This window comes from Diachasmimorpha longicaudata, chromosome 11 (assembly GCF_034640455.1).
Source record: "Diachasmimorpha longicaudata isolate KC_UGA_2023 chromosome 11, iyDiaLong2, whole genome shotgun sequence".
Classification (NCBI taxonomy): domain Eukaryota; kingdom Metazoa; phylum Arthropoda; class Insecta; order Hymenoptera; family Braconidae; genus Diachasmimorpha; species Diachasmimorpha longicaudata.
In genome coordinates this window covers 4197264-4223897 of record NC_087235.1, presented here as the reverse complement: position 1 = coordinate 4223897, position 26634 = coordinate 4197264, and the positions used below count along the sequence as shown (strand labels likewise).

The following is a 26634-nucleotide window of genomic DNA, read 5'->3' as shown; positions in this document are numbered from 1 at the left end:
AGATGGCGCGAGAGGCAGATCGTGACGTATGATTAGGTTAGGGAGGTATTGTCAATTCTCAACAGCTGATCGTTGTCGCAAATCATAAGTAGTTCAATATCCACGAATTCTACGTTTATCTTACGCCAAAGAATCGGTATCCATCAATTCCACGTCCTCTTCCACAGCAACGTACAGACTCTGAATAACGAACTGTGTATTGTTTCCGTGATTAATCGATATTTTCGAGTAAAATTCATGTGGATGATTTACCACCGGTTCAAGCACTGTTTGACATTCCATACTAAATATCTAATAAAACCTGTGTCGTGATCATAAACTCAGGAATAATGGCATCAGCGTCGAGTACCAGTGCTCGGAGTTTATTCGTTGAATCAAAGATTCGTTTGGCTGATAAAGTCCAGGTGAATGTAAACAATATCGCATCACTAGCCAGGCAGATTCAACGTGGATCCAAGAGTTCTGAGGTAAGACGTCCATTCATTTTATTTATCATAACTGATGACTTTTCCTCACCAATTGGTGAGTGCACTTCCATCTGAGCAAATGCCCTCATTGGATGGATTTCTTCAGATTCTAATGCACGCGGCAAAGAATTTCGCCCAGCAGGAGCATGGCCTAGACAACGCTGAAAACAACCTCAACAAGCTCATGCTCATAACATCCCACCTGGAGTATCAGTTGAATGCAGTCGACAGAAGCTCAGCGAAGCTGGAGGATGTTACTGAGCAAGTGAGGGCGATGCAGCGATAATCAATTAATTTTCAAGGTATGTGTCGCTTAGTATTTTAATGTCGAAAGATAATTGTCAACTCTAAGGTGCAATCAAGCACAACGAAGCTAATGACAGTGAGATCTCCATCCATTTTGATCGAAAAACTTCTAAAGTGGAGGTTTTATTCAAATTTTTTATGGCATACTAATTTTCTCTCGACTGGGATTCATTAATAAAATGATTCGGAAATCGAATATCAAAATTCACGATTACTTCAGTAATTAAGAATTTAAGGCATAATTGACAAAGCAAAATTTATAAGTAATTCTGATTGATGGACAAGGCTATTCCTGTTAAGTGACGGGATAAAATGATTCACTCATTTGAGGGGATAAAATCATTCATTCATTTGACTATCAACGATTTTTTATTTATTTATCAAAAACCCTCGATTATCCCCACACAAAAGTCGGTAGAATATCACCAGTTCTTCAATTGGCGCATAAATCCTCATTTACCCAATTTGCATTCTCTCAAACGGAATGTACACCTCTTATGAATGCCTCAACCGAAGCGATAGGAGTGTCTGGAAGTATTCCATGTCCCAAATTAGCGATATAACGAGTTTTGCCAAACTTTTCGCCAATCGCCCTCGCTCGTTCGCAGACTTCGTCCTCATTAGCGTACATTGCGCACGGATCCATGTTCCCTTGCAGAGTGACATTGGGGCCGAATCTCTGCCTAGCTTCCCCTGGATCGACATTCCAATCCACCCCTATGACATCGTAACACTGGTCTTTAGCCAGAAGCTCCAGGGAATTCATCGTTGCTCCTCTTGGGAACACGATCTGAAAGAAAAAAAATCGTTTCAAAGCGTCTACATCCGGCTTTCACCTGGATCCTTTCATTCCTTTTCAATTATTCTCTTACCATTGGTACTCTTGAAATCTTCAACTCGTCCAACTTAGCCTTGACTCTTTCGCTTATTTGTTTAACGAATGGGAAACAATAATTCCTGAATAATTCATCGTTCAGGTAATCGGCGTGACTTTCGAAGACCTGTAGTGCCTAAAAAAATCGATCATCACGAAATAACTCTGAATGAGTAATCCTGGACTTCAAAACGAAATATTTAATGAGAATATGCCGTCAAGGGAAGCTTCTAATTAATAATTTAATTATAAATAATTTATAATTTCGAAGAAAATCACAATTCGTTTAAAGAATCTATTTTGACGACAAAACTTTCCACCTCGAGGGGAAACTTTTCATTTGTGGTTATTTTCATTTTGTGATTATTCGCTCACAAACGAGAATCAGTCGCGAACATACTTTCGTTTCCCCCAGTATGAGCTATAGTTGTTTACCTGAGCACCAGCTTTCACCTGCATGACGAGATAATCAACTACGATATCAGTTATCAACTGCAACAGTTCGATGGACTTCTCTGGATATCTATACAGCCAAGATCTGGCTTGTGCCATTGTCGAACTGCCACCTCCTTGTATCATGTACCCCATCAGTGTCCACTAGAGTCATAGCAAGAGTACTGAGTACATAGACTCGTTAAGAATAATGACCCCAAGTCAATTATCATTCTCCAGAAATATTTGATATCTTACAGGGGCCCCTGTGAATCCAATGAGAGGTACTTTTCCCTCTAAGGCGTGCCTCGTGAGGGTTATTGCCTCGCCAACATATCCAAGGTCCTTCTCAACATCCGGTCGCTTCAGCCTTGACATGTCAGATGGATTTGCGAGGGGCTCTGGGAGCACTGGACCCTGAGAAAATTCTGTGATTCATTTCCACTCAAGATAAAATGAACGGAGATTGTTGCTATTAATATTTCTTTTGTATTAAATCAAATAGTGACTCAATGAATTATGGATTTGACGTAGGAGAAACTGTAGCAGGAAAGTAGTACTTGAGATGGGTAATTACCACTCCGGGTCGCATTTCTACGGTAAGACCCATAGCCTGGGGTATGACAAGTATATCCGAAAAAATGATACTCGCATCCAAGGCGAATCTTCTGATTGGTTGAAGTGTTACTTCACATGCATACTCAGGGGTCTGGCAAATTGTGAAAAAATCATGCTTCGTTCGAAATTCCCTGAACTCTGGTAGATATCTTCCAGCTTGTCTCATTATCCACACGGGTATTTTATCGACATCTTCACCCCTAGCTGCTCGCAAAAACCTGTCGTTTTTTAGAGGTGGAAAATTCTGCTGAGCCATGCTGAAAATTGTTTTTTTTTTTCATCAATCAGGAGTTGTTCCTGGTTTTATCGCAATGTTTGATGGACTTGAAAAAACATGTAAACTTGATCTAAACGTCTTTACATTATCTGAATGACCCCTTTACCTGTGAATGATGAGTGGTACCAATGAAGACAGCTGTTGGGAGTTTCTGGTCCACTATTTATTATTTTTCGTTTTGCTGAAAGGTTATGGGCTCTCGAAGCACCGAGCCACACCGAATGTGTAGTCAGTGAACAGACGCCGCTGGAACTATTTCGATTCGATTTTTATCGGTCGATAAAACAGTGTCAATGCACCAGAGGCCGGTGTGGAGAATTTAATTTAGCTTCATTAACAGGGTCAGTTTATATCAATGTTGCTCTGGTGGAAATGACAATGAGTTAAATGGGTCACTTGTTTGTGGATGATTACTACGAGATTAAATAAGAAATGAGGGGGTTCTCATTTATTTCTTTAATGTTGTAGACCTTCATATTTTATTATAAAAAAAAATAAATGATAAACTCAGGTCGCGATACTGCAGACAGAAATTATTGAAATGAGTAAATGCATTCTTTTTGAAAATTTTTGAGGTTCTTTAGAGCTGGCGAGTTCAGAAAAAATGATGTAGGAAATTTTACAGAAAATTCAATGCATCAAGGATTTATTTTTTGAGATCATGAAAATGTGAGATCATGAAATCATGAGACATCAAAGTTTGAGGGACCTAAAATCCCGTATGACCTATGTCTCACATTCTGCTGCCCCTTCATTATTTATTGCCACTCACACATAATTTTTCATTCAATTGTCTTTCATTATTTCTCATTCATTCATTGATAATTTGTAGAGTACAGGAAGTCGAAATTTTTGAACAATAGCTGAGCAATATAATATTGTCGAAGAAACCATGGAGGTCACCGTAAAAAGAACCTGTCTTCTAGGGATATCCCTTGCATTACCAGCCATACATCCTAATGACTCACTCCATTCGCGGTAATTATTCGACGCTGTTCCGCTGGCAATCGTAATGACTAATTGAGTTGGATGTAATTGTGCAGCATTTACGAAATGATCATCACACGACTAAAACAATTTCCCCGGGAATGATCTCTACCATTAAAACAGCTGGTGTTAATGTTCATTGATTTCGCAATAGCATGCATTGTTGTGATCCTTCTTATTCTAGTTGACCTCCGTTGGTGCCGGCAACCCGACTCAATACACGATTATACGTTATCGAATATTATCAGCCAAGGTCGCCCTTGAAGTTGCAACAATGCACTCTATACATCCGACAGCCCTGGCCCTGTCAATTGATCGTAAACAGTGCAATAATTTTTCGATCTTCTTGATTGATATGCGCAGATTCGAGTGAATTATTTACCATCGATGGCGGCGAACTATTCGCATCCTAGTTCCAGTCGTGCATAAATTAATTCTCTAGGTGCACTCCCACGATCAAATCGTTGCGTGATTTTTTTTCACTCGAAGAACATGAGAGAATGTTTTTATTATTTATAGGGAGATATTACAGGCTTAGGCGGGTATTTTTTGAATCTAAATTTGGAAATTCGAAAATTTATTCTCCACTTTTAATCGTTGAGTAATATTTTATTAATTCGAAAAAATTAGAAAGTATAGTTTTTTTAGGAAGACGCGTAAAATCAATCAAAATTGATTTTTTTCGTTGATTGCGAGTGTTCCTTTTAACTAATTTATGGAGAATCATTTTTTGGCGTTTAAAACCTTTGTCTAAAATCTCTAAAAATTTCCTGATCCGTATTGTATGTCTCATTAATTTATTTTTAATTGAATGAATGAGATTCTCGGAATTTTAACCTATTTTCATTATTCATCCAAAGTTTAAAAAATGGAGAAGTCATAACTAATAGAATTCGCTTTATGTCACAATGCATATGTTGTCATCGCCTATGACTCACTCGCTCTTAATTGTTTATCGATAATTCGCGTAATGCCATGTCTACGGTCTGCCCCCAACGCCTCTAATCGAATAATTAAAAAATCGGGGAAAATCGCACTATGTGGGCTAGAAGCATTAATACTGGCTCGTTGAGAAATATTAAATAGATTTGAAAAAATTAGAAAGTCCAATTTGTTAAGAAGACTCATAAAGTCATTCAAAATTTGACATTTTCGGAGATTGCGAAGATTTCTCTTGAGTAATTTATAGATAATTAATTTTTGTCGGTCAAAATCTTCATTTACAAATTTTAAAAGATCTGTCAATATTCAAAACTTCATAAATGACTTTTACATAAAAAAAATGAGTTCCCACATTAAAAAAATACGCAACTGCATGAAAGTTAACGAATAATTAAATTACTAGAATTGTTTTGCTACCAAAATTTTTCTAATTCACCGATAAAAAAGTGTGAAATCCCGGATTTTGACCGTTAGGAAAACATTTACAATGGAGTTTGTTCGATGTTTATCGCATTTGGCATTTGCCCCACTCTGACAATAACTGCAGTGGAGTCCCTCTTCGAAAATATTGATTACCAACTGTATTCTATTAACTTTTTCTTGTACTGTGCCATAACACAACTGATTGACTAAACTTCTACGTCTCTGTCTTAATAAATAACCAGAGATTGAATGTCACCGATGAAAAAAAAAAATCGATACTCGTGGTAAATCCCGTTCACCAGTCGCGTCACCCCTGGATTCATAAAATTGCGAAGCAGACAGTCTCGAGATATTCAAATCAAATTATTCCCTTGAGTCAAAACGCTGATTATTTTTTTCCTCAATTCCGATAAATCCTCATTATGTCTTCCTAAAAAATCCAAACTAACGGTGCGACAATTTTATTATTCATCAACATCGTAGGGAGGCATCGAGAAACCGTGGTCTTGCAATAACGAAACGTGGATTGCAACGAAATCCAATGGAAATTAGAAAACGCGTGGATGTCGTTGAATATGCAACGTGAGGAACAGATTATTGAGTCTTCGGCTCAACACAATTTCACGCTTTAATGACTCCCTGAAAATAAAAACCAGTGTAAAAATATCAGTCCATTCTAATCGCATATTTGCCGATACTGTAGCATTGAATCACGTCCAAACAATGATAAATCTTGATAAGAGATCCGATAACTGATGCCTCAGAGTATGTGCGAATAATCCAGTGATCTATTTCAGCTCTCCAGGGGAATAAAACATGAGAAAAAGAAATTATCATCTAGAGCAATTAACGATGATAACGAATCGCCAGGTGTCTGCACTCTACACTCGCGATAAGAGTGACCGTGGAACCTCTGGTGATGTGACCCATCACCTTCACTTCCTCTGTACTAGGCCATCATACGTTTCATTTCTGAAGACAACGGTTTTGCTGTCCTCTACCAACGGCCAACGTTTTCCCCACTGGAAGGGATTGTCATTTACTTGACATTCTACTGAGTAATTCGTCTGGGGCTAGTTTGCCTCGTGCTCTTGATAGAGAATGAAAATAAAAAATGACTAGACTGATTGTTGCAACGATTTGGTGTATTGCTCGCATGAGTTAATGCCGGCGAATTGAACAAGAGGGGCGGCTCATGAGGCGCACAATCGTCGAATCGTTGTTTCCTGGCGTATAGGAGTGAACGCAACTGCCAACAGTAGTTTCAGTTCGTTTCAGTCCACATTCAGACACGCCACCGCACGGTTCAACGTCGACGTCGTCTTCATGACGTTCGTTAGTGTGCCAAACATTAAAATTCGTTGGCAATTGATCTATTGAGATTTTTCGACAGCCCTCCCTGCCAAGTTTCTAGTTCACTTGTGATTTTTAATCAATGTGGGATGACTCTTCATTTATGAGTATGTATTATAATTTTTTTTTTTCATTTATTTAACGTCTGCTTTATTTTTGGGTGATGCAGAGTGACGACGATTAAGGGACGATTCCAGTTATTCTGAGTTTTGATGATTTTTCACTATTCAGGGATGATTTATTTTGAGTTGTGATCGATAGATCTCGGGGTGTATAATTTTGGATCTCAGAAATGACGACATCCTGGCTTTTTGCAGAATTTTAGAGATCGATGGGGGAAAAAAATTATCAGGCTATCCTTAGTGAATGTTAATTCATCACTCAATCATCTATCAAGTTTTTTTTAATAGAGTGGCCATACGTCATGTCAGGATAATTTTCATCGCCAACAAAAGCGTCCATTTAAAATTCTGTGAATTTTATATCTAAAAAACTATATGAATAGATGGAATATAGTTTCCTCATCCCCTTCAGCGGTGTCACGGTCTATATTTAATGCACTTTCCGGCCAGCGTAGTCCAGTAACAGTTTCATTTCGGAGTTGGTAATGACACTGGATAGCAATCGTAAATATGATTAATTATGATTGAATGCAATTAGTGGGGGACTTCGATGTTTTGGAGTTTGTCATCGTACTGGGCCATTATTGAGTAATGAATGGGCTAGTGATGTTATAATATGTACTTAGATAAGGTTCAAGGCTGCTGACTGTTCCTATCGAGTTGTTTAATCTCTTTCCTGTTTACAACCCACCTACAATCTAAATACCGACAATGCAGTGGTGCGGGCCCCTTGATATACTTCACTTATTTACGCCCAATAATTTACAATTGTTTCTTTTTGCTTTCTTTCGTGGGTAATACCACAACAAGAGCTGACTTTCACGATAGAAAGCGCCGATGGGTTGGTTGACCTCATCGCGTTTTATCCTCGTTTCGTGATGCTCATCCATCTCAAACGTTATTCGACCTCAAGAAAAAAAAAAAGAACGATGACCGGGTTTGTGGATATACTGCACCATGCGTTACGCATCAAATGACCTGATCCAACGTGCTGATAATTTTTTTTTTATTCATCTAGTTGAGAAGCCAGGCGAAACGGGATGAGGAGAAAAAACTCGATTTCAGGAGGAACAGTAAAATCAAAAGTATGTCATAGAAATGGTGAATAAAAAAAAATTGAAAGTGTGTCCGCAGAATCCGGTTCTTGCGACCGGTTTTTTTTTCTTTTGTTCATCTTGACAAAAAGAGCATTGAATTAGAATGAAAAATTTCATTGAAAAATTTTTAGCGCAGTTTTATCGAAAATGCGATTGACCGGGTATTGTATATTTTCGTTGGAGATTCTGGGATAAATGGGTTGAGAATAGATGAACTTGGAGGGGTAAATGTGGGTTGCACTTTTGCACCTGACCATCATCACTATTTTCTTCTGTTGCAAAAAGAGGGGAAGGTACATGCGGTAAATATTCCATAAAAATATTCTCCGGAGATACGTTAATGCAGCGCATGGTTTTTCTCGCCAGTTCTTGCATCTATTCACGCTGAATCTGATTGACGTATTTATTAAAAAAACATTATTATACAATTGCAAAAAATTGAGGCAGTTATATTTGATAAAAGTTGGACTTATTCCGCTTCATTGTCTATTTGTGTAATTTAATATTTTGCAGTTTTCCTGCATTTCATCTGATGATTTTTGACGGTAGGACAAGTGGATACTTTTTTCTTCTCTCGCAGCTCTTCTCGCTGAATCTAATTGACACTTTTTTTTTATGATAATTGATTATCTAATTGCAATCAATGACTCTTCATCTATTTGATAAAAATGAAGTTTTTCCCCGCTTTATCATTTACTTATTCAATTGAAAAGACTGTATCCTTTCCCCGTTCTGTTCTGCTGATTCTCGATTATAAAGGAAGGAAAAAAATTTATTGGCTAATGTTGAGCGCGTTCATAATTGTATGGTACGGGTGCGGTACCGATTCTACGTGCGCTCTAGAAAAACGTCATTATAAAATTGTTAACGCAATGAATTTTTGCGCAAGTTGTAAAATAGTGGTAGAGAGAACCTTTCGAAGATGCCAGCGAGTAATGGAGTATAAATTTTTTTCTAGCCACGAAAAAACGGAAATTCACCGCTACTTTGCCGCAAACCTACTCGTCTCATGCCACATTTATCATCCGGAAGTTAAAACGAAAAAATGCACGGCTGAGGAATAGACAGATTTGTTGATCATTTTATCACGTTTTCCTTTTAAAACACAAATTTGATCTCGGGGTGATGAGGCTCGGCAATCCTTCTGCCTGTAATTTTTGCTGAGAATGCTGAATGCTATCTTATTTCACTATCACTGAGTCATTACAGACTAGATATTTCTGAGCAATTTGCTGCATCCGTTGATGCATCATTGGGATAAATTCACGTCATAAGCTTTCGAATGAACTCATTGTTTCTATTGATTACGAACAGTCTATGCAACAAATTATTTATTTCCATCAAATGTTTGTCAATTTTAATTCCTCAATAATTGTTTTTCTACCCACGTTTGTATGTCCATTTCTAAAAAAACAAATGTCCATCTATTGGCCAATTTACCCCATAATGTTCAAGAAACGTATGAAAACCATTCACGTCAATGAACCGATTGTGATAAATCACCTCAACATTGGATACAAAAAATAATTCCCTGCACGCTTGACGAACCTTCAGATTTGTTCATCGTTTTACCACGTTTTGTTTTCAAAACTCAAGTTCGACCACAGAGTGATCAGATTGAGAAATCTCTGTGCCCTCAATTTTTCATGGGAATGGCGAAGACAATGAATTTCTTCTTGACATCATATTTCTCTATTCACTGGGAGCTGGAACTGGGGACGTTTGATGAGATGTTACCGTTTTGCATACAATGCGTGACAATCAGGAAATTCCAAGTGATGTGGAGAACACGTATGAAAAACAGTGACAACTGTAAACGAGTTGTGAGACACAGCTCAGTGTTACATTCAATAGAAATTCAACTGTGATTTTTTAAATAGTTTTTCGCTTCTCAGAAGAACAAGTAGAGCCAAATTATGAGCTCAAAATAGATCTACAGTTTCATATATGTCTTGTAGTTATCACTTGGGATGAAATACATTAGACCGCACAGTTGAAGAATCTCCAGACATCATCATTCATCATTCTATCACGGTTATCAAAAAATTTGACCCGAGGGTGATCAGATTAAGCAACCCTTGTGCCCTCGATTTTCCATGGGAATGCTGAATACAATTAAGTCTTTCTTGACATCATATTTCACTATCACTGAGTCATTAACGACTAGTTATTTCTCAATAGTTCATTGCATCAGTAGTGCATCATCGGATAAAATTTGATAGATACCTGGTGAGACGTTACAGTTTTGCATACAATGGTTGATTATGAGGAAATCCCAAGTGGTGAAAAAATGTATAAAAAATAATTTCAGCAGTAAACGATTTGTGAGAAATGAACCGAATGCTCGATGCAAAAAGAATTCAACTCCTACTTGGTTTTTTGTACTCGCTTCATCCTGAGAAGAATAAGGAAAAACAAATTATGAGCTTAGGATGGATCTATAGATAGATATTTTTACCTAATGCAGTTCTCGTACATCTGCGGGTGTCTATCAAAGACGTACATTGAAGTTCATTATTCTCATTTTCATGGTTGCGCAAGAACAGCAAATGACAGGTGAGTGGAGGCTAATACAGCCCCGCTATAATCGTTAGGGAGGTATGATATTATTGACCCACACTGGCTACAAGACATTTCCAATAAAACTATTATTTTTACTATTTTTTATTGGCCGGAATTTACCTTGAAAGAGAAATTGTACGTTTTAATAATTACGGATGAAAATGTTCGAGTGCGTTTAACTGAAAGACCTGATCGCTCGTTAGATAATTCCATTAGTATCTCCATTAGATTTTGAAATCATTAATAAGTTAAGTGTCAATAAAATTTTCATTCCATTATCACACTGGCAAATGAAAATTTATTGGAATTTCCATCAAATATCGGCAAAAAAAAAGGCCAAAAGAGATTGCAAAATTTTAATTAAGAATCCGTAGGAAAGGAATGGCGTTTTTCAATGCTGTCAACATATGCAAATTTATTTCATCTGGAAAACGGAGAAAGTATCGATGCAAATAGGGTTGACACGAAAAGCTATTGGACACAAGGGCAACGAGCACGGAGCGATGAACGGAAAAAAAAATTCGATAACTCTTTACATTTTCTCGCCCCTTCTCGCCCCAGGAAAAGTCATGAGTCAATGGTATACTGTAATCGCTGTAAAACCCATATAGATACCTCGTACGTTGTATTGATAACGAGAAGCTTGGACTTTGATATCATAAAAAAATACCAACATTTTTAGCAACTCATGTTATTGAATCATTTTTCAATTGCCAGCTCAGTGTCAAATGTTTTCCAAAGATTTGACCGTGACACTTTCCTATTCTTATTTGTTGCACACCAGTGAAAACAACAGGATCATATATTGATATTTTACTCTGCGGAGATTTTACGAAAAATTCCGCGAATCACACGAGAATAATAAATTTATTCAACGTCAAATTGAATTTTCAATTCATTGAATGGAAATTTTGCTAATGCTTTGCACATCTTCACAGCTGCACTGATGATTAATAGATCTGCATTTCTTTTGTTATCAGGAAAATATGCTGTTGCATACGGTGGACTTTGAGTGATGAGACTAATTATTGGTGACAACCAGCTGTAGCCCGGAGATAACAATTAAATTAAAAAATATCGACATTCAAAATTAGCTGAATAAATACTTATCGTGAGATGACGAGTGGTCCTCATCAGTCCTCACATGCGAGCCCATCGCGATCCAGTCTGAGTTGCTGTCAAGGTGGAGATGACAATAGCAGTTCAAATGACGTTAGTGACATACCAGAGTTAACGGACAACAACAACTACGTTGTTACTAAAAAACATACGTTTCCAAAACGTCCGGAAATTGATCTCACATTTAAAGATGTTAAATATAGTGTTAAAACGTGGAATCTACGGTATTTGAAACGAGGTAAGAACTATTGATGTATTTCCACCTGCTATTTAGGAGACATTTACGAGGAAATTTACAACTTTATGAGATTTGTGATCATTCCTCAATTATCTGTGATATGAAATTTTTTTATTGAAAACCGTAAACACTTGTCGGCATCGGAAATTATTGATAATTGCTCGTTCACATCATCATGAAAATTGGATAATCAATTGCAACATTTATTCGCTCGATTCAACATTTTGCATGATTAGAAGCTTGTGAGCAAAAAATTACTAGAAGAAGTAATATGATATTATTAATTTTTTTTTCATCCTCTTAATTACATACGAACCATGTTTTTCTCGGCTCGTGCGCACGCACAGTTTAATCGAGTATCGAAGTTTGGGCTAAAGTGTCGTGACATATCCGTTCACTGATGTATAATTCCCATTGTATTATTCATGTCCGACGACGAAGGAAATGTCGGTTTGAATAAATACGTCATGGGCTTGTAATACTGTAAAACGATCGCTGCACGTGTGGAAAAATTTACTTGAAGAAACAAACGTTTTGCCTAGAAGGTACTCACTTGTGACTTTAATAGGTGCTCTCAAGAATGAAGTTCCCGTTTTTTCTCCTGCTATTGCATAATTTTCTAACAACATTTATCAACAATAGGCAGCTTTTTACCAAGAATGAGAAGAAAAAAAAACATCATTAATATTGTTAAAAGATAATACAATTCTTTCCCTTGTCATTTATCACGATAATTTTGCATCCATGAGACAATTGACGATGCAGGGATGCATAAATTGACGCTCTTGAATGGAACGACGAGTCTCTTTAAAAAATTCGCCGGGTGCCTACCTGACCAAGCACACGTGCCCGAAGGAACGATTCTTTTTCTTCTTCAACCTTGTCACGTAGGCACCGTCTTCGATTATTACCTCCTTGGCAAAACATGTTTTAACCCTTCTACCCAGCACGAATTTCTCTTCATCCTGAGCCCCAGTATTTCACCTTTTTAAACTTAATTCTCGTTTTACTCGGCTTTTCTTGATGCAACGATAAGAATTGAAATGAATGAATCTAAGAAATTGTATTTTAATGCCCACATTTGTTATTCGTGATATGTATCTCTCATATTCAGTCAAATGTTACAAAATAATGAGGTACTGTGACACAGCACGTAATCACAGAATGGTTTGCTCTTTGATAGATCATTAAGAGAACAGTCAGGTTGATTAAAATTTACGATATGGCGAGTTGAAGAGTTCGTATCAGGTTGAGAGATGGAATGAGAAAATGACATGTAAAAACGGGCATCAGATGATGCAGGAATAATTCCACGATTAGTGTCAAATGTCGTTTGTAATTTTTGCTTACAAAATATACTACTCATCTCGTCGCCGGAAGAGCTATGAAATTTACACTTTTTGAAATCAACGATTGTCACCACCTCGACAAGATATATTTTAACTCAACATGAATTTCACTTCATTGCAAGATCCAGTCATTATTTCGTTGTGAATTTTTATTCCACTTCTTGCTACAGCGAGAAGAATTGGAATGAATAAGTCGAAGAAATTATAATTTAATGTCTTTATTTGTTATTCACGATATGTTCCTCTCATAATTGTCAAAATTTTATCGAACAACGAGGCACTGTAATACAGCACCTAATCACAGAGTCCTTGGTTCTTTCATAGACCGTTAAGAGAACAGTTCTTCTGATTAAAATTAATGACGTACCGGGTTGAAGAGTTCGTGTGAGGTTGAGAGACGGAATGACGTAATAAAATGTCCACGGGGATGGACGATGGTTCAGTAATAACTTTACTGATCCTGAGCCCCAGTATTTCCCTCTTTTTCAAAATTCATTCTAGTTGACTTTTCCAAATACAATGATAAGAATTAAAATGAATGGGTCAAGGAAATTGTATTTTAATAGCCACATTTATTCTCCGTAAACTGTCTATGCCATATTCGGTTACATGTTACAAAATAATGAGGCACTGTGGCACAACATGTAATCACACATAATTCGTTCTTAGATAAATCATTAACAGAATAATTTTGTCCATTAAAATTAACGATTTTCCAAGTCGAAGACTTCGCGTTAGACAAACAGATAAAATGGCACAATGAAATGTCAATCCCCGATGGTATATTCAGTAACACTGTCACGACGAGTGTCACGTACTGTCGTTAGTCATTTTTTCTTACAAAACATTCCACTCATCTCGTCTGCGAAAGTCTCGAAGAAGGGCTCGAAAATGTTAACATTTGTAAATCTTCATTCAAGGACATTTTTTAAAGAAATCATGAAAAAAACATGAGATGATAATAATGGTTTGTTAATTATTCCAGAATCCAAGGAGATTCTTCATGGTGTCAGCGGGCAATTTCGAGCTGGTGAACTGACAGCGATAATGGGTCCATCGGGTGCTGGCAAATCAACACTCCTTAATGTTCTCGCTGGTTTTACGTAAGTAACTGGTCATTAATGTTACACCAACAACTGTTTCCTAGAAGGTAATGACTTTTACGAGTTTTATGGATCAACCTTGGTCATGAAATTAGTGTTCAAGGTGCATCGGGTGAAATTTTTGTCAATGGTAAACGCCGCACACCGTACAGCGAACGATGGAAGAGAACATCGACTTATATACAACAGGACTCATTACCGCGTACTAAATTGACTGTTGGCGAGGCCATGACACTTGCAGCCAATCTCAAGCTGGGATACACGATTAGCTCTACATTAAAACATTCGCAGGTAATTCATCAATAAATGACAGCATAATTTACGCATTAATCACTGAAATCCGCTTAATACATTGTAGAAAAAATATTTAAAAAAACATGTTTCGCATAAAAATTCTGGAGATTCATTCCGATGAAAACGAGAAAGTGAAAGGAAGAGTGACCGAACTATTCTGCATATAATTTGAATACCAGCTGTCTCACTATCTCAGACAATTGAGTGTATGAAATTGAAAATGGATAAATGCCATGTAAAAGTGTAGTTTTAAATTTTTCGATCTCATGTGTTAATTCTGAGGTTTTCTCTCAGGTACTAGACCTGCTAGACATGCTAGGACTAAACCACTGTTACGACACTCTTTGCGGGCGTCTATCAGGTGGCCAGAAGAAACGCCTGGATGTTGCATTCGAACTCCTCAGCAATCCCTCAGTATTATTTCTCGACGAGCCCACCACAGGTAAACCTTCACAATTCTCCCTCTCACATGCGGGACAATCTGGCAGAAAAACTTTGCGAGTATTGTTGATAAAAAAAAATCTAATCAATTCTTACTGATTGCAGGTCTCGACTCGGCGTCGTGTAGCTCGTGTATTGCATTGCTCCAGAGATTGGCTAGAATTGAGAAGCGCACAGTGGTTTGTACGATACACCAACCCAGTGCCCTGTTATTCGAAATGTTCGACTCACTTTATGCCCTGGCCGATGGTCACTGCATATATCGCGGTCCAATTTCATCACTCTTACCACACTTGATGTCGATAGGTGTCTCATGTCCATCATACCACAATCCAGCTGATTTTTTGATTGAAGTTGCAATTGGAGATTATGAGGTAACAGTTGATAAACTCGCAATGGCCGCCGAAGACATGTGGCACGACAATCAGGAAATTTTGATTAAAAAAATTGAGCAGAAGGAAAAGATGATTGAAGCGCCTGTCACTGAGGAACCACCACCACCAGCTGGATTTTTAGCTCAGTGCTATTTACTTTATAAAAGACAATTACTCAGTCTGAGACGAGACTCATCGTTGATGATAGTTAGACTTCTCTGTCATCTGATGATTGGAATAATCTTTGGATATTTGTACAAAGGAAGTGGCTATCGTGCTAACAGTGTTCTTGCCAATTATGTTTATCTTTATGGATCACTTTTGCTCATTGTTTACACTGGAAAAATGGCTGTCACACTGGCATTTCCCCTGGAAATGCAGATACTGACGAGGGAGCATTTTAATAGATGGTACAAATTGGGACCATATTACATTAGTTTACTGCTGATTGAGATACCTTTTCAAGCTGCGTGTGCTGCAACTTATTTGGTCGTAAGCTACTGGCTTACTGGACAACCGGTGGAGACACAGCGAATTCTATGTTTTATGGCTGTCTGCATTTCTGCCAGTTTGTGTGCACAGGCTTGGGGATTTTTCATTGGGGCTACAACACCTGTCAAGGTAAGATTGCAATAATACAGGGATTCATTCATTTGGGGAGCGGCAAAATAGTTGACGATGTTATAAGGTACATCATTTTTATCAAAATTGGCCTCATGTTTTTCATAAGTCATATTTACAGTAGCCCCCAGGTATTGAAGAAAACGTTAACCCCCTTTTCTACACAGTTTATGAGGTAATAAATGAGGAAATGCGGACTAGCGTAACATTTTTTTTTTTCATTTTATGGGAAAACTGTTCTTACCAGGGTTTTACTGAACCAATGGGGTTGATTGATAAGTACCGGATGTGGCGAATTTTTTTACATTATAGTGCACCAGCGAGGGGTAGAAAAACAGCTATGAAAACATGTTCCCACCCCTTTTAGATCCTGAGATATTCCGTCAAGAGTGACTAATAATGAAAATCCACTTGAACCATTTCAACTCTTCGCTGCTACTGAATTAATTAGGATTGTTTGGAAGGGAAAGTCTCAAGGATTTTGGGAGCATGGGCAACAAGGTCAATGGTGATATTGGTAGTACCTGTTATTGAAAATAGAAGAGGAGGCTGAATATTGAACGGTTTTGAGAAATAACGGCATTGTCATACAATCGAATTTTCATAAATTTGAATGCATTAATTTAAAAATCGACAAATATTCAATTTTCAAAGTCGATTCATTACCAATGGGAAAATTGAAGGGTACGGAGGTATATGAAGGTCGTCAGTTGACTATCATTTCAAAATTTATATTCAGCGGAGAACTGTGGCCTCGCAACAGTTCTAGACGAGGAAATTATTGTATCAAGTGACGAGGGGACAAGTGAAAAGACATTAAAATAAGAGCTTATGTAGCTCATTGGATCAATATTTAACCCAAAAATTAATTGAGGAATCCCTTATTAATTACAGATTGCTGTTTTCGCTGGTCCAGTGATAGCAGTCCTATTCTCCGTGTTCGGCTTCTGCATTCGTTACATGGACACCCCAGTATACTTCCGTTGGATATTCCACATATCCTACTTCAGAGCTGGCTTCCACAGTCTTCTCTATACGATCTATGGATTCGAGAGGAAAGAACTATATTGCGATGAAATTTACTGTCATTATAAACGACCATCGCAATTCCTCAAGGAGATGGAGATCAAGGATACTAATGTCGTAAATAATCTCGTGCTTATTGTCGGCATGGGTGTACTGATGCATTTGTTAACAGCAAGTGCACTCTGGTGCAAACTTAACAGAAGATAAAGTAGAAAAATTGCTTTTACGATTACTGCAAGACAGTATTCCAAGGTGGTCCTACCCATGAGCTGTGAAAAATCATTCGAAATAATTGACTTTCAAAATTAGCGCATCTTGCCGAGCCAGTTTCGTCATTCGATCGACGTTTTTCGTATTTTTGTCACTGAAAATTCAACTACTCGATACTTTGTCGGATGGGCCATGACTTGAGTCTCTCAGAGCTTTATAAAATACTTATGATCTTGTTAGTTATTATGATCGTATCATTTTTGTGACAGGGTCGATACATGTTACACTAAATTATCTTCCCGCGTGGAAGCCTCATAAGTCGATGACAATTATGCTTTATTTGTAAGACAGACAGTGTAACGTGAAAAAAGAATAGTGTTAATGATGGACCTAGTCGAGAACGTAACTTAATTAGTATTTAATGTTAATACTTAATAAGCCCAGTGTCTAGATTGTAAGATGTTTTGGTTTATAAATATATCGAACGATGTGACAATTGGAGTGTTGTTCATTTGTGAAAATTACATGGGTTTGTGCTCGTTATTCTTTATTTTATTTCCTTCGAGACCCCTTAATTATTGAATATAAAATTCAAAAAATTGTTCTGGCATTCATTAACTCAATGATTTATTCCAAATTTTACTGGGAGAATACCACTTTTTGTATCACGATGTTTACGCGGCAATTTCAAACCAAAAGTTCCAACGTAATGTGGCGCTTCGCATGCGCCCAACCGTGTCATAACTCGCGAGTGATACCTGGTGATATGCGCCCACGAGAATAAATAAAAAATGCGCAACTTCGGCTCAAGTTGTTAACTAAGTTATTTCGCTCTTTTATTCCCAGAAAAAAAACTATGTAATCGAAAAAATGATATTTTTCTCTGAAAAATTCGGATACGTGAAGAAATCATTAAATATATAAGTAATCAGATCATCAACAGAAAATTCGTGTTTATTGTTAATAAATCTCTCACGAGATCTCCGACACCAAAATAATTAAGAAAAAGTGCCGAGTAATTCTCCCATGAATTTTCCCTCCACTCTTAACGAACTCCTTGTTGCTCATGCGTCGTCCGCACACTGACTCAGCCCCAACTCACCCCCGACCATCAAGTGATCCACCCGTACGCGTCCTCCAACGGGTGAATATTTCCCTCGCAAAAATTGTGGTTTCCCTGTTAAAAAAAAAATAAAAAACTAAAAAATCACTTGACCCAGAATTAACATCTCTCACCACGCGCGCGTCTGCCCACCGACTCGCGATCTACGCACGCACACTCCGAACAGTCCACATTCAACTAGTGCATATTTATAGTTTCATACAGTCACGTCGTCTACAACATTAATTCCATTGTTCTCGTGCAGCAAGTACCAACAAAGGCCCCAAATCGTCGACAGAGCCGTGTCAATACGTGTGCGCTGCATTTCGTGCGTTGAACCACCGTTCGCGAGAGAATTATCCCTCAGGGATATCTATCCGCAGATTCCTCCCACGACGGTACCACTCAAATTCTAATTCCGTGAGTCCCAGATCCCCAGTAATCCCCAGTCACTGGCTGTGTAATCTCCTCAACAAACGGCAATTTTTGCAAAAAAAAAATTTTAATAATCCCCGGCATTATTTAATTAGTCCCCTTCAACAGTTAATTATCAATGAACAACTGCGCATATGTAGGACAACTGTTAATTCCCAAAAACGTGTTATTTATCGTTATCAAATGTACATATGTATGTGCGGCCCCGCCTCATTTATCCATGCACGGATAAACCGTTAATTTTCAAGTTATTATTACCGGTCGGTACAGCAGCGGTGAATGTTAATGTTCCAGTTGGAGATGTGGATTAATCTATGTGCTGCCTTGAGAGAACAAAAAGAAAAGCCCATGCATCAAGTGGGAGAGAACGCGCCACCATTCGAATATCCTCACTTCTAACACATATCGCGCGGCAACATGATTACCACTGGAGATATCAGTTTGCCGTCAATCGTCGCCTTGTGTACACGCACGTTCAACTAGAAAATTTGTATTACGATACGAGTCAATCAGGCCCATTAGAAATATTGAAAATCAAATAATTTCTGTATCAATTGTCCGGTAATTGGGTAACAGTTGGGGGCGGGAAAACGGGAGACTGAGAGTGCAATGAATCTCACGCTGTGGTGGGACGACAATGATCATTGAATTGTCTAGGAATTCTGGTCGTCAGTCAGTGAGTTAATTGTTGGTAACAGTGACAGTAACAATTGCATTATGAAGAACTTCCCGGAGGATTCGATGGACTCACTCCAACGATCTTTGAACCTGACCTTTGACGGAATCTCTCAGAGTGTTAACACAGGCATATTGAGGAGAGGTAATGAGCATTGAAGTGCGACAGATGTATCGCATTCTTTATGTGATATGGGACGATGTTAATTGCTTTGTCTGAGACAGGCCCAATGACCGGTCTATCGTTCGGAGCAGTATCTCGGGGTATTACCGGTTATAATTACTACTGAATAGAATGATACGAAAACGAAGGAGCGCTGGAGAGACCGAAAAAGCCGCTAAATTCTACTGATTTTTTTTTTATTTATTTGTTGAGTCCAATAGACTGTATCGCGTTGTATTTTTGTCGTTCGAATAAATAAAATCATCGAACTGCTCAGTGAAAATCGGTGACTGTCTAATCACTTTTACGGTAGAGTGTGCGGTAAACAACGAATTACGCACGTCGTAATGCAAAATTTACCGCACGACACGTGCGACATAGATTATTGGACTCGAGGGATTAGAATTTGCCGGCGGCTCATTTTCAACATCTCCCACTCGTTAGAAAATCTTTACCGCACTTGTTGCGCAATGTCATTCCTAAACGGCCGCCATGCAACGCAATTACAATTGGTAATTTTTACCGAATAAATTGCTGTCGGTGGACTCGTACCAGTTAGGGTGCCTAGTATCTGTGAAAGAATGAGACAATGTAATTATCTAAATGGGAATCAAATTGACTGCTGAGATTACCTAGTTTTTGATAGCATTATATAGAGCAGCGAATAATTTAGAAAATTACTAGTTCATTAGAATATGGAATTCTTGAAAATGAATAAGTGTCAGGGAAAAATAGAACAAATTTGATGGAATAAATTTCCCACATGCTATACCGATACTGATGTATTCTCTGCACATGTGCTGAAGTTCAATATTTTAGTTGATATAAGACAACATGAGGGATGTCATTACTATAATATCCACGAGCTTATCGCATCGAGCTATCTCGATCTCCACCAGTACTTTAGAATTTCGCGATAACAGACATTGTAACGTTGTCTGGATGAATTTAACGACTTCATCGTATAATATTTCTTTGTAGTGAAGGGACTTTTATCGAGCAATGACTCTGACTTGATCGAGTGGATTGGTGATAGAGGAAGGCATTAGAAATGTTTGGGGGACTGAGGCGCGTTGTCTTTATCTTTTGGGAGAAGAATTTGTAAAAGTGTAGAGAGGAAGATGGGAATAAACACAGGGGGCCTTCATTTTTTGTCTTGTAGAGAAACGTCAGCTGCTGCACAATGTCAGTGGGGACTTCAGAGCTGGTGAATTGACAGCTGTTATGGGCCTTTCGGGCGCTGGCAAGTCTACCCTCATGGATATTCTCGCTGGCTTCACGTAAGGAATATTGAATTGAATAGAGACGTGGCATTGAGCTAATTTTAGTGATATTAAAAGACGATTATCTTAATGGGCCCTCTCAGGAATTCATGTCACAAAATGACCGTCTGCTAACGAGCTGAATATGTCGGGTAACAATGGAAAACGCTAGAAAGAAAATTGTTAAAATTAAAAAATGTCCTGAGGGCCTTTGTCGCTCCATTAGTTCTTAATTAATCAGTCCCATTGTACACTCCATACCCTCTTATATTCAATTATATGAACTGAATTCTCGGCAAGGCGGATATGAAACTTCATGCCATTCTGCGGGTAATTTTTTGAATAAATTAACGACAAAGAAGTTGATGTGACAGCTGTCACTATCGAGCGTACGCCAGGTTCGGCGATTCTTCTTTCACGAAAGTAATGTCACTACCATAAATATTTATTTTACCTTTGCTTCGACGAAAATTCAAATTATTGGTTGATATTGTCTACTGAAATTTATTGAAAATAAACGTTTATTCCCCGAATAATTGTCAATCTCTGGTACTATATCATTCGAATGATTTTATGATGAACAAGTTTTTCAGTTAAATATTATGATTGCGGGATAAAAAAATGTATGACGTTTCTTCATCATCGTTTTTGTCCGATAACCTCGCCATTTCAGTTTTATAAACGATTAAAATTTCAAAAGCAGTGACATTTTTTGACGCGAAAAATAATTCCAGCAAAAATAAAAATTAAATTTGAATGACAGCATCACCTCGAGGGTGTGAATGAACTCAGTTGACTCTTCCCTTCTTTTAGAACATATTATATTTAATTCAACTGTATATCCTGCTGTCCTTCTAGACATATAGATTAAATGTCTTAATTCATCCCTTCAAAATTATTTTAAAAAAATAAATAATTTTCTTTAGATTCCCGCAGAGTGGCCATGTATTTGTAAACAACAGTCCTCGTGAGCTAGCAGCATTCAGAAGAACATCAGCATATATTATGCAGGATCATTACTTAGAACCGTTACTAACCGTCGAGGAGACGATGAAGGTTGCAGCTGATCTGAAGCTCCGTTCGACCGATGAGAACAAGTCTGAGAAGGTAATTGTATGATTCCATCATGTTCGGGGGACTGAGGAATTGCCTGACCATAATTCACCACTGGTCAGCTGATTCATCAGCTCAGGAGAATTAAAATAATTGGTAATTGTTGCAGATTGAACACATTCTGGGTGCACTGGGCCTCGCCAATTCCAAACAGACCAGAACAGGCAATCTCAGTGGAGGACAGCGGAAGAGACTAACTATTGCTCTTGAACTTCTGAATAATCCACCGTTCATGTTGTTTGACGAGCCAACAAGGTGAGCATCGGCTTCCTAGGCAATTTAATTCTCCTCGAAATTCCATCTAGAGCTCGATCTTGGGGAAGATCTCGCAAATGATTTTTTTGTTTTTAATTTTTCCTTCTGATCATGTCCTTCGTATTTCTCCCTCTCTTTGTCAGCGAAGGATAGCGGAAGAGACTGACTATTGCTTGTTCTTGAACTTATGAGTAATCCACACGAACCCACGAGGTGAACAACGGCTTCCTAGGTCATTTAATTCTCCTCGAAATTCAATGTTGAGTTCGATCTTGAGGAAGACGTTGCGAGACTCTCAATAAGAAAAAAAAAACAAGAAAATTGCATTCTAGAGCTGTTATTTCATTCTCTCGAGGAGAAATGTGAGACGGATGATGTTTTTTTCGCAATAAATCAGCACAATTTTTGTTGACACACGGAGAGAAAAATTCTGCCGATTCTGTAATCTCCCAGTGGAAACAATATTCAGTAAAAATTACGGAGCAATTACACATTTTTTCACTGAACGTTTCATACTTTTTCTGGAACGTTGTGAACTTTTTCCTGAGAGTTCCCTAAAAAAGTGCGTAACTGTCCAATAATTTTGACCGAATATTGTTGTGACTGGCAGATTACGGAACGAGCACGTAATTTTTAAATAATTTTCCTCTCCGTGCATCGTATTATTTATGGGGTGTTGCGTAAAAAATTACGTAAATAGATGGTGGGGATTACTCAATGTCTAGAGTTTTTTTTTGGTGACGGGGAAGAATAATTTAGAATGACCACGGGATTAAATTTTTACTTTCGTCCATTCCCATGTCCTTCACATCTGTCTCTCGCTGGAGGACAGTGGAAGAGACTGACTATTGCTCTTGAACTTATAAATAATCCACACGGGCCACCGAGGTGTGCATCGACTTCCAGGTGATTAAATTCCCCCCGAAATTCCTAATTGAAGTTGACACTAGCGAAGAAGTCCCTAGAATCGCTAGAAAATGTAGTTCTTAGTCTCCACTTTTCACCAATATCTACAAAAGCCCAGGATAATTGTCTTTAAACTCGTAAAATTGATCCAAAATTACATAAAAAAATTAATTAATTATACCTCTTTAATAAATTACACGTGAAAGAAGAAAACTACGTATGAAATAATTTTCTGCGACGTATTGTTAATTTATGGACGCAAAAACCCACACTTGATGCAACACAAGAGCAATTTCCCTCTTGTTTTATGGCAAAAGACTTTGCGCTAACGTTTGCCAATTGCAGTAAAAATTTCCGAGATTGTCTAGAAAAATTTTTCCCCATTTTCTCTCCGTACATTTATCATCGTCTTTTCTCTCATTTGCTCTTGCTCTTGTTGACACAGTGGCCTTGATACTGTTGCATCTAAACAGTGTCTGAATTTATTGAAGGCATTGGCACGCGAAGGACCACGCACGGTAATTATAACGATACACCAACCTAGTGCAACCCTGTTGGACATGATCGATCATTTACACGTACTCGCTGATGGCTCGTGCATTTACACAGGTGGTACAAGAAATCTGATATCCTATCTATCTGACCATGGTCTCCAGTGTCCAACCCACTACAATCCAGCTGATTTTTGTAAGTCTATGAATCACCTTCACAGACGAGAGCAATCCTCAATGAAAATTATGGAGTTCTAGTGCTGAAAAAAAATGTTCTCCGAACAAAATGTCGCCCCAGAATTATCCATATTTTTCATTGAACATTTCTTTCTGTGGATATTTTTTTTAAGTCCCAGGAATATCAGCAATTTTTTTATTTCCATTTACTCAGTGATGGAAATATGCAATGGAGATTACGGTGATTACAATAAAATCCTCAGTCAGTCCATTGAGAATGGAAAGAGCAATGCCTGGAGGTCACCGTCGGAGGCTAAGGTACATTGGTCCTTTGAAGATGGACTCAATATGGGACTCTACGATGGAGATAGTGTGGATGAAAGATCGACTTCTGGGTACTATGCCACTGGGTTTCCGGGACAATTCGGCGTGCTTTTTAGGAGAAATTTCATCAAACTTTCTAGGGATAGGGTAATTAATTCAATTTACTAAATCTTCTGAAGCTCAACATCATTCACAAAATGAACTACTCTCATATTTTTTTATATTTTTTTTTCATCTCTAGACGTCTATTCCATACTTCAGTGTAGATTACACAACAAGTAATGTCTCAATTTCTCGCACCTTTGGTAGATATTTTTCAGATTATTTTGTTCGTCTGAATAAAATGAATATTGATCTGAATTTGAACACGTTATGATTCAGTTTGAAAGGGCAATTTCTACAGCTGTTAAAAAATTTCATGTTTTGCTTATATCGTGCAGACGAGAACAGGCAAAGGTAGGATCGAGAGAAATGATTACCGATATTATCTTTACAGATTCTCACGTTCACAAGACTCAGCATGCATTGCCTCATAGCAATTTTCAAAGGATCGGTATTTTACAACGTTGGTATGGATGCTGAAGAGGCTCGCAATAACACTGGCCTACTATTTATGAGCCTCATGTTTGTCATGTTCAGTGCCTTCAGTGCGACTTTAATTACTTGTAATATTTTTTCACAATTTGCAAAAATTTCAAGCACATGGAGAGACAAATTCGATAAAAGTTACGATAAAAGCGAAAAAAATGACAGTACTTCTTCGGAAAAAAATTTTTTTCGCAATAATTTTTGGAAAACGAGTCTTGTACTTCAGTTCACGCGAATTGTTCTGTAATTTTTATTGAAAAATTCTCTCCTTGTGAGACGTTATAATGACTACACTTGAGCACTTATCTGTCTCAGTTCCCCTCATACTGCCAATCGTCGTGCGAGAACACTTCAATCGATGGTACAAACTGCACTCATTCTACTTGGCGAACAAATTGGCGGATCTACCAATTCAGATCGTGGCTGTGACATTATATATGTTGATTCTCTATTTCATGACTGGACAGATAGCCGAGGGCCGGAGGTTTCTCCTTCTGTTGACTTGCTACATTGCCGTTTCACTCGTAGCTCAGCTTATTGGACTTATTTGTGGAATTGTTCTTAGTATAAAGGTACAACGACATACTATCAACTCCAATAGTTTACAGAAACTACTTGAATAATTCGCAATTTATATAGTGTGTAAAATAAAATTTTGCGCACATGCAGTACAAAATTGGTAGCGAATTCGTACACCGAGATAAGTCGACTTATCTCTGTCCAATTTTTCAACGATATCTCCGAATCTAAGGGAGATAGCGAAATTTTTGTAATTACATATGTTGTAGTACTCAATTTGCACCATAAAATGAGTTATTATACAAATGTTGCTATCGCCGTTAGATTTCGAGATATTCGTTAAAGACTAGTCAGTAGTCAAAAGTGGCTTATCTGATACTACCACTTCGCTGAAATAAAATTTAAAAAATTGCTTTACGCACCAGTAGTAAAAATAATGAATTTAATTCTTGTGATTAATTCATTAATGAAGCCGGCGTTCAATTTTTGTTTCCAGTATGGAGTGATATTCGGCCCTTTCTTCATTATGCCGTTTGTATTATTCAGTGGCTTTTTTGTGCATTTGACTGATGCTCCCTGGTATCTTCAGTGGCTCTTCCATGGTTCATTCTTGAAATATGGGTTTCAGGGTGCCATGACCTCAATCTATGGGTGAGTCTTGAATATTTATTGCACTGGAAAAGCACAACACGCATATGGATCATCGTAACCACTGGAAAAATTTCTAAAATACTGTTTTATTTTTTTCTTTCAATTTTTTATTTAGTTGCATTACATTTTTCCCCTGTAGATTCGGCCGAGCCAAGATGCCTTGTAACGATATTTACTGCCATTACACTTATCCCACCAAATTATTAATGGATTTTGGGATGAAAACCGCTGAATACTGGATGCCAATAATCGTTTTAGTTATCCTCTACGTAATTCTCGACTTGACAGCCTACTGCTGTCTCCGATTAAAACTGAAAAAAATACTGTAAAGATGGACAATAAATTCCATAGAATGTAAGGATATATATTCCATTTTGTCTGAAAAACAAAATAACTCCGGGACACGAGCAGCAGAAATCTAGTCAAAACGAAATTTCCAAGTGAAAAACAATCTTGGAATCATCGAAGACAAATATTTTTTGTAAACCTCTTGGAAATTGTAGTTTTTGTATACTGCCATTAGACAATTTTTATGGAAAATTATATTCTGCCAAATAAATTTTTATACCTCAATACTACTTGCTATTTTTTTATAGAGTTCGATTCACCTTTCATACCTCTACATTGTGAGGAAAGTTGCAACATCGTGCATATCCACGAGCTTTCTACTTGATAATTCCGCGCACGAGTGAGTGCAAGAGGCTGTCCAACATGAGGTGGAATACACACCTCTGGGTA

At 37.8% G+C, this 26634-nt stretch overlaps 3 protein-coding genes across 4 annotated transcripts; 2 read left to right on the top strand and 1 right to left on the bottom strand.

The window, feature by feature from the left end:
• The first annotated feature begins 71 nt into the window (after positions 1-71).
• Positions 72-6787, top strand: LOC135167379 (BLOC-1-related complex subunit 7). Of its 2 annotated transcripts, none has more exons than XM_064130512.1 (3): positions 72-467; positions 574-769; positions 6124-6787. In XM_064130512.1, exons 1-2 carry the CDS (start codon positions 330-332, stop codon positions 751-753), a joined length of 318 nt encoding a protein of 105 aa, XP_063986582.1. In that variant the 5' UTR covers positions 72-329; the 3' UTR covers positions 754-769; positions 6124-6787. The 2 variants fall into 2 exon arrangements, with proteins under 2 accessions (XP_063986582.1, XP_063986581.1); XM_064130511.1 differs by lacking the exon at positions 6124-6787 and adding an exon at positions 2340-2592 and having other exon boundaries at positions 74-467.
• On the bottom strand, positions 1124-3238 carry LOC135167360 (uroporphyrinogen decarboxylase). Its single transcript, XM_064130482.1, has 6 exons — positions 3081-3238; positions 2657-2954; positions 2338-2496; positions 2083-2244; positions 1646-1783; positions 1124-1563 (listed from the first exon to the last, which is right to left on the bottom strand). Exons 2-6 carry the CDS (start codon positions 2951-2953, stop codon positions 1249-1251), a joined length of 1071 nt encoding a protein of 356 aa, XP_063986552.1. The 5' UTR covers position 2954; positions 3081-3238; the 3' UTR covers positions 1124-1248.
• Positions 6602-26469, top strand: LOC135167115 (uncharacterized). The gene is made up of 21 exons (XM_064129963.1): positions 6602-6786; positions 11441-11817; positions 14152-14269; positions 14365-14560; positions 14858-15005; positions 15110-15999; positions 16894-17230; positions 17675-17764; positions 18603-18816; positions 18868-18919; positions 19067-19129; positions 19430-19592; positions 20773-20890; positions 21799-21979; positions 22095-22240; positions 23592-23833; positions 24029-24285; positions 24635-24803; positions 25042-25298; positions 25742-25896; positions 26036-26469. Exons 2-21 carry the CDS (start codon positions 11577-11579, stop codon positions 26223-26225), a joined length of 4227 nt encoding a protein of 1408 aa, XP_063986033.1. The 5' UTR covers positions 6602-6786; positions 11441-11576; the 3' UTR covers positions 26226-26469.
• Positions 26470-26634: the final 165 nt, after the last annotated feature.

Bases quoted from the DNA above. Each gene is read 5' to 3' on its own strand.
- LOC135167379 (XM_064130512.1), top strand. From the start codon at position 330: ATGGCATCAGCGTCGAGTACCAGTGCTCGGAGTTTATTCGTTGAATCA. The intron at 468-573 runs GTAAGACGTCCA...GGATTTCTTCAG, and splicing joins GTGGATCCAAGAGTTCTGAG to ATTCTAATGCACGCGGCAAA.
- LOC135167360 (XM_064130482.1), bottom strand. From the start codon at position 2,953: ATGGCTCAGCAGAATTTTCCACCTCTAAAAAACGACAGGTTTTTGCGA. The intron at 2,497-2,656 runs GTAATTACCCAT...GAATTTTCTCAG, and splicing joins TAGAAATGCGACCCGGAGTG to GGTCCAGTGCTCCCAGAGCC. The intron at 2,245-2,337 runs GTAAGATATCAA...CTATGACTCTAG, and splicing joins TTGGATTCACAGGGGCCCCT to TGGACACTGATGGGGTACAT.
- LOC135167115 (XM_064129963.1), top strand. From the start codon at position 11,577: ATGACGAGTGGTCCTCATCAGTCCTCACATGCGAGCCCATCGCGATCC. The intron at 16,000-16,893 runs GTAAGATTGCAA...TATTAATTACAG, and splicing joins GGGCTACAACACCTGTCAAG to ATTGCTGTTTTCGCTGGTCC. The intron at 20,891-21,798 runs GTAAGGAATATT...AATTTTCTTTAG, and splicing joins GATATTCTCGCTGGCTTCAC to ATTCCCGCAGAGTGGCCATG.